This window comes from Drosophila willistoni (genome assembly GCF_018902025.1).
Source record: "Drosophila willistoni isolate 14030-0811.24 chromosome XL unlocalized genomic scaffold, UCI_dwil_1.1 Seg142, whole genome shotgun sequence".
Taxonomy (NCBI): Eukaryota; Metazoa; Arthropoda; class Insecta; order Diptera; family Drosophilidae; genus Drosophila; species Drosophila willistoni.
The window spans coordinates 9,188,588-9,199,081 of NW_025814053.1; the positions used below are offsets into that span (position 1 = coordinate 9,188,588).

A 10,494-nucleotide genomic window follows, 5' to 3' on the forward strand; every position below is an offset into this window, starting at 1 on the left:
TATCCCACCTCTAGATAGGCGGTTGTGTCGCCGTGGTTTGAAGCGAATATTTTGGTCAGGGCGAATTGGTGAGTGCAACTCAAGCATTCATTTTGGCTGGGCGAATTCGGTTTGTGGTTGTTAGAGTTGCAATATATATCGTTATCGTTATCAAAGGTATTGTTACCGACGTTATCGGAGCAGAGTTAGTGACGTTATCGGAGCAGACCTATCGTTATCGACACTATCGGAACCAATTTTTTTTCTCACTTCACGAATTTCATTTGTCAAGTGAGCACGCGGCAACGCCAAGTGGGAAATTTCTAATTCTGCAAAAGAAGTTTTTATTCTGTGACTTTTGTAAGAAGTTTAACAACTAAAAAGGTATTGTGCACATTTTTTTTTGTTTCGAAATACATTTGTGAATGCTGTAATAATTGCTAAGAAAATAAAAGGGAAACCTTGGATGAACAGTGCCCGCATTTGCCATTGAATTGATTTTTTTTTCCTTTTCACATTCACCTTGCGCTACTTAATTTTTTTTTAGTTATGTAATGTGCTAAATTTCTCTTACATATATGTACATATATACATCTTTTTAATTTTTGTGTTTTGGTGTTGGTTTATAATTAATTAACGTACAATAGTTCAACTTTTATATTTAAGTGAAAAAATGCAAAAAAAAAAAAAAACAGTGAAAATTATATAATTAAAAAGATGAATGAAAAATATAATAATTGCTCAGCAATGAGAATGATAGAAACAAAAACTAAAGAGAGAATTAAATTGAAAGCAACGTGAATTGAAAGGTCAGCAAGCAAATTCGTAAAAATGCGCCACGCTGGAATATTAGAAAATGCATATCATTTTTTTATGCCGAAAAATGGCATTAAAAATTCGCGACCACGCTGGAACTGCCAACTCGTTAGTGATGAACGAACATGTTGTCATGTGCTTTCTCATCTCTTGTGGCTTATGCAATTTCTTTAAGTTGACAGCCCTGGCTTATCAAAACGAAATTTGAAAACTATATATTACTTTGTTAATAAATGTTTAATAAACTATTTTCCCCCTCATTAATTTGAAAAATTGCGATGACGGCAACGCCATTTATCTCCCTCTCTTTCATTTATATTTTAAGAGTAGTTTTTCCCTTCTCTTTCTTTCTCTCTTTCTTTTTTTGACCCGTTTTCTTGCTGGCAAACGAAAAACCCGCTTGTGACGTCAAGACACAAGTTGTGTGTTATGTTCATGTGATTTGTTCATATACATAGTATAGACCATTTGTATTTATTTTGCCCTTTTGTATGGCCTTTTTTAGCGCCATTTTGTTGTTGATTAACAATTCCCCTTTAGTTGCCAAGTGGAAACAATATCGCATATCATAGCAAGAAAAATAAACTCACATAAATGGAAAATTTTCTGCAACTTCAGCTCAATATCTTCCTTTTGTTTAGTCTTGAAATCTCCAATTCCCCCCAAGTGTTTTTTTTTTTTTTTTAATTTCGGCTGATCTTGGCCTTTTCTGTTTTGTGTATGGAGGGCAGCTAAATTTAGCTAGCAACAACTTCGTCTCTGGGCAACAAGCCAAACACAAAAAAGTTAAGAAAAAGCGAAATGCCTTTTAATTTTTTATGTAAGTTTTCTACGCTATCATCGAAGAGACCTTGAAACTTCCTAACCAGACAGTCGTCAAAACTTAAAATAACCGTAATTAGTTTAATCTAATCATACAAGGAAGAGTATTAACAGTGCAGCGACAGTTAGTGAGGGGTAAAGAGAGAGAGGATTCAGTCACATGCCTGCCAAAAATAAGAGCAAACAATGTTTAGTTTTTTTTTTTTAGTTTTTCCTTTTGTTTTCATTTTAAACCTCGAAAGGGGTAAATGAAAAACAATTGGCCGAAAAATTTTGCAATTTCTTTTTGTATTGCTTGGGGTTTTGTGTCACAATGAAATTTCCTTAACATTTTCCTCGCTCTCTTTCTGTCTGTGTCATTCTCTCTACCTCACACACCTCTCTCTCTCTTAGTCGTTGTTAATGGTTATGTAATAAAAATTGGCATTGAAATTTTGTTTGATAAGAACAAAGACGCGATCGCAATTTGTTTTACCCTATCAGAAAACGAGAGCAAAAGAGCAGAGAGTGCGTGAGAAAGAGAGAGACAGGGAGGCCTAACGAAGAAAGACGAAGACAACGAACGTATACACGTGCTAGACGAAAGAAAAAAAAAAAGCTGTAGGAGGTTGGTTGGTGTGTTGCCAACTGAGCTTAAGCTTTCTCTCATTGCCTCTCTCTCTCTCTCAACTGTTGCTTGAACTTGACGGGGCGTGCGTTGGCGCTGACGCTGGCGTCGCCGTTGGCGTTAACGGTTTGCAGGCTAGCTGGCCCGTTAGAATTGAGCTAACGGTTCACAAGCAATTTAGTTGCCGTCCGGTACAGACCTTTCGCCAGGAATAAGGATAAATCAATTTAATTCTTTTTTTTTCTTGTGTGCTGTGATATAAAACAGAAAACAAATTTTGTACGTATTTGATAAAAAAAAATAAATAAATAATATCGAATAAACACCTAAAGAGCATTCAATCAATGCATAAAATCAAATAACGAATAACAATTCAACGAGTGCTTTACAAATTTTCGCTTACTATAACTGTTGTTACATAAACCACATTGCCGAATTGTGTTTTAGATAAATCGCACATTGAGAGAATTACGCAATCGGGATTTAATATACAGATTCAAATTAAATCAATTGAAATTAAACAAATTTAATCAATGTAAACCAAATTAATTCCCCACAAGCCAGCTTTCAACTTCAATTCGAATTCTTCCTCAACCTATTACATCACGGGAGTGCGCGTGCTCTTAGTAGAACGAAGAAAACCTCGCCTGCTCTTAGTCGCGCTTTCTGTCGGTGTCCCCTCTCTTTTGGAATTAGATAACAAAGAGCCAGCCAGCAAGAGCGAGTGTTACATAAAACAGTTTGTTCTTTCTTTTTTTTTTTATCTCTCTCATTTGAAAAATATATGTCAGTTTGGTCAATGAAAATGCTGCCTAGATGGTTGAAAATGGCCTCCTGCTAATTAAATAATATGAATCGAACCAACAGCCAAAAGCTTCAAATTCTAAATTTAACAAGAAAAAACCGAAATGAGAGTATAAAACAAACAACAATGCCAATGTTAGACAGCAGGCAGCCAGAGCAGCGCCGCCTTTGTTCTCCTCTCCTAATATTGTTTGCTCTTTCTAATGAGGTGAAACAAAAAAAAAATGTTTTTTTTATTGTCATCATTATGCAATCAAAATTTTGCTGAGTTTCTTTAATATTTTGTTGTGCCGCATAACTAAACTATCTCTTTAAATGTAACAAGCTTTACAAATTGATTGTTATTTATGCAAATTGAAAAGAGACAGAGAGAGAGAGAGCAAACTAGTTTCAGTTGGTTTTATTCCATTGAATTATACTGTGAGTTACGTGGCAATTGAAAATGTTTTTTTTTCGCTTTTGTCAGCAAAAAACCAGTTATACATTTTGCCGGTTAAGAGAAATAACACAGAAAGTGAGAAATAGAGAGGGATAGACAGATCCGCTAGAGCGGCTCCAATTAAAGTTCTTTCAACTTGGGGAAGAGAGAGAGAGAAAAAATGTTTGAATATTATGCTCTCCTCCTCCTAAACTCACTTTAAAGTTTTTTTCTATTTTGAAATGTTTTCTCTCAGTGTGTGAAGTATATTTACGAACATTTATAGTTTAACAATTGCTTAAAACATCCACATTAACAATTAACATTGCACTGTTAATATTAATCAAAATTATTTAGTTTTAAGTTTAACTTACATTGCATGTGTTTTAGTTGGTAGAATTCATTTAACACACTCGTCTATCGGCACTTTTTAAATTTTGTTTTGTAATTGTGTTTCATTCATTGTGGTGATTGGTGGTGATGGCGATGATGACTCCTTTGGGTCTATTCATTTTGCATGACATTTGGTCTCCAGTTGTGGGTGTGTACCATCTTGTGTGTATGTGTGAAGTGTTTGAAATAAAAAGCAAAAAAATGGAAATGAATCAAGAATGGATACGTGAATCACATCGTCATCTGTATACATATATTAATATAACAAAAACAAAACATAATTATCATCGACAAAATATCATCAACGTTCAAATTCAACATATATCGTAAATCGCAAATCATATCGTATATCGTTAAATATATCATTATGCAACCAATCCACACGCATGGGGATACAATGGTGTTTACTTTATTAATCAATCTCACCGGCGAATCATAATATAATATCTAAATATACCTATATGGCATGATGTAATCGACCACCGACTATGATTATGAATGATCGAACAAAATCTATCCAATTGTAAAATAATCATTAATAGCAAAATGGGCAAGGATTTCGATGCTGTTGGATTCGTCAAGGATTTCGCTGCCGGTGGTATCTCCGCAGCTGTCTCAAAGACTGCCGTCGCCCCAATTGAGCGTGTGAAGCTGCTTCTGCAGGTTCAGCACATCTCGAAACAAATCAGCCCCGACAAGCAGTACAAGGGTATGGTTGATTGCTTTATCCGCATTCCAAAGGAGCAGGGCTTTGGCTCATACTGGCGCGGTAACTTGGCCAATGTTATCAGATATTTCCCAACCCAGGCTTTGAACTTTGCCTTCAAGGACAAGTACAAGCAGGTGAGTTGAAAGTTGGTTGAGACGGGCCTACCTTGAATGAGAGAATCAAGAAGATGTACCCCATCCATTCGCCCCCCAATCGATGATACCGCGACAACCTGCTGATGATGATGTTTGTGTTCTTCTCTTGGCTATTAGGTCTTCTTGGGTGGTGTTGACAAGAACACCCAGTTCTGGCGTTACTTCTTGGGCAACTTGGCCTCTGGTGGTGCTGCCGGTGCTACCTCTTTGTGCTTTGTCTACCCATTGGACTTTGCCCGTACTCGGTAGGTTTTCGAAGAAAACAACTAATGATGGAAAAAATTTACTAATTTCCTTTCTTAATTTACATTTTTTAGCTTGGCTGCTGATACCGGCAAGGGTGGCCAGCGTGAATTCACTGGTTTGGGTAACTGCTTGAGCAAGATCTTCAAGAGTGACGGCATTGGTGGACTGTACCGTGGTTTCGGAGTGTCTGTCCAGGGTATCATTATCTACCGTGCTGCCTACTTCGGCTTCTACGATACTGCCCGCGGCATGTTGCCCGATCCCAAGAACACACCCATTTACATTAGCTGGGCTATCGCTCAGGTTGTTACAACTGTTGCTGGTATTGTGTCCTATCCATTCGATACTGTCCGTCGTCGCATGATGATGCAGTCTGGCCGCAAGTCCACCGAAATCATCTACAAGAACACACTGCACTGCTGGGGCACCATTGCCAAGCAGGAGGGCACAGGTGCTTTCTTCAAGGGCGCCTTCTCCAACGTTCTCAGAGGCACTGGCGGTGCTTTCGTGCTTGTGTTGTACGATGAGATCAAGAAGTTCTTGTAAATTAAATTATTAAATTATTCAAAAACAAACAACCAACCAACAACAACAACAATACAAATATAACAACAACAACAACAAAACACTACCAGCTAATTATATTAGATAAAACAATGAAAAAAATAAGAACAACAACAACTATTTGGCCAGAATAACGCCCCAAACGATATAATTATGAAATTATATTATATATAATAACTGGGAATATAAACATAATTTAATTGAATTTGCACTATCGATGGTTTTAGCTATGTATATATATATATATATAGCGTTAGCAGTAGCAGCGAAAGCTTGAAGCCACCAGCAACATAGAAAAACGAAAGAACCCATGTGTTCGTGGGGGGTCTATTGACGATATTTAATAGTATTCTTCATCTGTTAAGTTCGAATTAGGATAATCATTATTATCATGTTGCTGGTTGATTCCTTCAAGCTCCGCTCTTCTCTCTCTCTCTCTCTCTCTCTATTCGGCCCATTAGCTGGCTTTCCTTTCCGCCCTCGAATCCCCAACTTACGAGACGGTGGGAGGAGAGGAGATGGAGAAGGAGAAGGAGGAGGACACGATACGAAAAAAACAAAAAAAATATGCGATGAATCCAAACAACAGCTTCAGATTCCTCTATGTTAAAACAGAATAACACCTCCAACAACAACAACAGAAACAACAACAAACTAGAAACTCAACTTTCGTTGGTTTTTAAAAATATAAAAATTGATAAAAATAGTAGAAACTATGTGTTTTTTTGTTTCCATTTGTAAGAAAAGCAAACCTTTGCCTATATCGAAAGAGGGGGGAACACAGCGGGGAACTCGGCGAGTGACGCCTTGACTTTGGGTGTGGTAGTCCATCAGTCATGCTACATGTGATCCATGATCTTGGAATTATTCAATCGATTGACTCTGAACTGATGAAAGGCTTGACAAAACCAAAAACATTTAAGTGAAATTTTAAAATCGGAATCGAAGCAGCAAATTGAAATACTAAAAAAATATACATAAGAGCAGCCCTTATGTAACATTTTTCATCATTCTCTTGTGCCTATTCTGCCTGTGGATGTATATTTTTATTTAGTAAAATAATTTTACAGGACTACTGACTACATTAATTATAAGCATTATTTTAATTTAAATCTTAATTGATCAAATATTTAGACATTTGTATCGTTTTTAGCACTGATTTTTTAGCCGTGAATAGGTTTTTTCATCTACTTTAAGGGACTAACTATAATTTCTTCGATTCTTCGACATTCTAAGGTCTTTAGTTAGTAGAAGATTTTTGTCATTTGTCTTGAATTCCTAAAATAAGCACATCTTTCTGGATGGAAAAGGCATCAAAGATTGGCAATATTGTGCAAATGTGCAAACGAGTTTAGTCTGTCCGCCTAACTTAGTACGAAATACTGCAAAAGTTTTAAATCTACTTTACTGTGACTTTTGCACATGGTTTTATCTAGTAAGTCTTAATCCTTAGTCAAGGATTAAACCAGCGCAGGCCCTGCAGCTATCCGAACACTTATGTTAATGTAATTAAATTGGAATTATGTATATTTTAACATTTGGATATTTAAAACAATTATTTTCGACTCGATTTTTAAACAAAATTATGCTCATACCTTACGATTTTTTTTTTTTATACCATACACCCATAGGGTGAAATGGTATATTAAAGTCGCCAAAATGTATGCAACATGCAGAAGGAAGCTTTTCCGACCCCATAAAGTATATATATTCTTGACCAGCATTAACAGCCGAGTCGATATAGCCATGTTCGTGTGTCCGTCCGTCTGTCCGTATGAACACCTAGATCTCGGAGACTGTAAAAGCAAGAGCCACCAAATTTGGTGTGTGGACTCGTGTAGTATGTAAAGTGATCAAGTTTATTTCAAAACTATTCTAGCTAGAGACACCATATTTGGTATGTATATTTGCTCATTTTGTATGTGTAAAGAATTAGCCCCGCCCACTCTCGCCCCCGTAATTTGAAAAACTCGATTATCTCCCTAAATTTTCTACCTTGTGCAATCAAATTTTGCGCACGTAAAGTTGATACTAATATCCAGCAAAATACCAAATTTCATCAAAATCGGACAAAAAACAGTCGAGTTATGCATATAAACGTTTTTCCAAAAGGCCGGAGTTGGCCGTTGTCGTCTGGTGGGGGCGCTAGGGTGCTCGTATGCTTGAGTGAGCGATGTACTAAGATATGCTTGTAAAAAGCATGTGAAAATGCATTTGTTTAATAAATTTGAAATAGTTGCTGCACTGGTGTATGGTATACCTAAGTCGGCGCGACGACTTACTTATTTCATTTTTCATCGTAAATGACGCAATAAATAGATTTTTGGAATACTTAACTGTTGTTCATTAGCATTTTGTACCTAGCTTAAAAAGACAATGTGATAATTAGCATGATATACATTAAAACTACAAAAAAATTACATATCACTTGCAAAAATCGTATAAAATTAGGCAAAGTTACAGATTCGCAAAATTAAGACAGTTTAAGAATTTTCAGAATTTTTTGAAATTAAATTTTTGTCAATTTACCTATGTTTGATTTTACCCAAAACTGTATTTTGGTAAATGAATGAATATTAAATCAACTTTTCAGCGATTAAAAATCTTTACAGCGCCCTGATAGCGCGGGGCCCTTTAAGCATTTGGTTAACCTGCTAAATGACTAATCCGGCACTGGTTTTTACGTATTTATGCACTTCAATCTCTCGTCTTTAATCACGTCACTTTGTTTCTTTTTCATGGGATTATCTTTGACTTTTATTATATCTATTTTTAAATCATTCTAATAATTATTAGTATCATCTGCTAAGGCTTTATGGTCATCGATCAATTTATTGTGTTTATTCGTAAATAATTATAAAATCGGTAAGTACAACTCTGTTATGTAGTTTGTTAAACGACAAATCATAGAAACCCATTTCGAGAAACTTCATATTTCATTTTGTAATGTAGGCCCCCCCCTCTCCCTTTCGTCTCTCATTCATTCACATTCATTCTAAAATCTCTCAGCTTTCGTCTTTTAAATCACAGGCAAAATTTCAGTTTTATTTCGAAAAAACAAGCAAAAAAAAAAACATTAGAAAACACAAAAAAATACAAAAAAATTAACAAAATAAAAACAAACAAAAAAATATAAAAAAATAAAAATACAAAAAAATCAACAAAATAAAAACAAACAAAAAAAATATAAAAAAATAAAAATACAAAAAAATCAACAAAATAAAAACAAATAAAAAAAATAAAAATACAAAAAAAAAAAGAAAAGAAATTACTTAACAAATCTTGATTTAAAACAAATACGAACTGTATCCTTTTCATTGACACACTAATTTCCGATTCTAATAGGTGTGATATATAGTGTACGCCACGAAAAATGGGTGAAGATGGTGGTGGTCATGGCAAGGGCTCCGGCGATCTCAAATCCTTTCTCATGGACTTTATGATGGGCGGCGTATCGGCAGCTATAGCCAAGACGGCGGTGGCGCCCATCGAGCGTGTGAAGCTGATATTGCAAGTGCAGGAGGTATCCAAGCAGATACCGCAGGATCAACGATATAAAGGCATTATCGACTGTTTTGTTCGCATACCCAAGGAGCAGGGATTTAAATCGCTTTGGCGTGGCAATCTGGCCAATGTAATACGTTATTTTCCCACTCAGGCATTGAATTTTGCCTTCAAAGACGTCTACAAGTCGGTAAGTTACGTCCAGAAATCTCTCTCCGGATCGATCTCTCTCTCTCTCTCGCTCGTGAAGAAAAAAACCAAAACGATGGCATTCTCAATTTTTAGATTTTCCTTGGAGGTGTGGATAAGAATAAACAATTTTGGCGCCATTTTATGGGTAATTTAGCATCTGGTGGTGCAGCAGGAGCCACCTCCTTGTGTTTTGTATATCCCTTGGACTTTGCTCGTACACGGTAAGAGTAGAATGTGATTTATATAAATTGCTTACAGCTCTTACCAATGACAATTCGTTACAGTCTTGCTGCTGATGTGGGCAAGGGTGGCAATCGGGAATTTAATGGCCTCATCGATTGCCTTATGAAGGTGGTCAAAACGGATGGCCCCATCGGGCTGTATCGCGGCTTTATTGTCTCTGTGCAAGGCATTGTTATATATCGTGCCGCATACTTTGGATTCTATGATACATGCCGCGACTATTTGCCCAATCCCAAGAGCACACCTTTCTATGTTAGTTGGGCCATTGCCCAAGTGGTTACAACAGTCGCTGGTATTGCCTCTTATCCCTTCGATACAGTCCGTCGTCGCATGATGATGCAGTCCGGTCTATCGAAATCGGAAATGATCTACAAGAATACGGCCCACTGTTGGCTGACAATTGCCAAACAGGAGGGTGCGAGTGCCTTCTTCAAAGGCGCCTTCTCCAATATTATTCGAGGCACTGGCGGTGCCCTAGTACTTGCCATTTACGATGAATTCAAGAAGTACTTCTAAACGTCGGACGTGTTCGGGACGAATCACTCGGGAGTATTGGATCAGCATTATCATCATCATCATCATCATTAACGTTAGTTATCGTTGTCAATTAGCATCATTTGCAGCAGTAGAAGCTACCTCTATAAACCTCATGGCATTAGCAAGGATTATGTCCACTGAGAAGTGGTCTTTAGCTATCATCTTTGTTGACCCCAGCTCTTACGCCCTAACCTGGAATACCTTCACCACAATCATAACCAGACAATTAATTGACTCACCACTTAACCATATATTTTTGAATCCATTTCTTCGACAATACCGATCGCTCAACTTCAAATGCAAAGAACCACATAAAACCAAGTGACACAAATTTTACATAGATAGCTAAACACAATCCATCCTGAAATTTTTATGAACGATACCCGGAGAAGAAATATATATCATGCTAAAATCCTGTATATATCGTCACCATATGCTCTATGTATATATATATATTCTATTCTTATGTACATAGGTCTAAGTTTATCTTGATATTTAAGAAGAG

At 36.6% G+C, this 10,494-nt stretch overlaps 2 protein-coding genes across 2 annotated transcripts; both read left to right on the forward strand.

Moving 5' to 3' along the window:
* Positions 1-246: 246 nt before the first annotated feature.
* On the forward strand, positions 247-5,697 carry LOC6644747 (ADP,ATP carrier protein). The gene is made up of 4 exons (XM_015177919.3): positions 247-363; positions 4,382-4,682; positions 4,821-4,948; positions 5,021-5,697. The coding sequence occupies exons 2-4, from the start codon at positions 4,386-4,388 to the stop codon at positions 5,493-5,495; spliced, it is 900 nt and encodes a 299-aa protein (XP_015033405.1). The 5' UTR covers positions 247-363; positions 4,382-4,385; the 3' UTR covers positions 5,496-5,697.
* A 3,069-nt stretch (positions 5,698-8,766) lies between these two features.
* LOC6644746 (ADP,ATP carrier protein 2) lies at positions 8,767-10,408 on the forward strand. The gene is made up of 3 exons (XM_002067216.4): positions 8,767-9,207; positions 9,303-9,430; positions 9,494-10,408. The coding sequence occupies exons 1-3, from the start codon at positions 8,887-8,889 to the stop codon at positions 9,966-9,968; spliced, it is 924 nt and encodes a 307-aa protein (XP_002067252.1). The 5' UTR covers positions 8,767-8,886; the 3' UTR covers positions 9,969-10,408.
* The last annotated feature ends 86 nt before the right edge of the window (positions 10,409-10,494 follow it).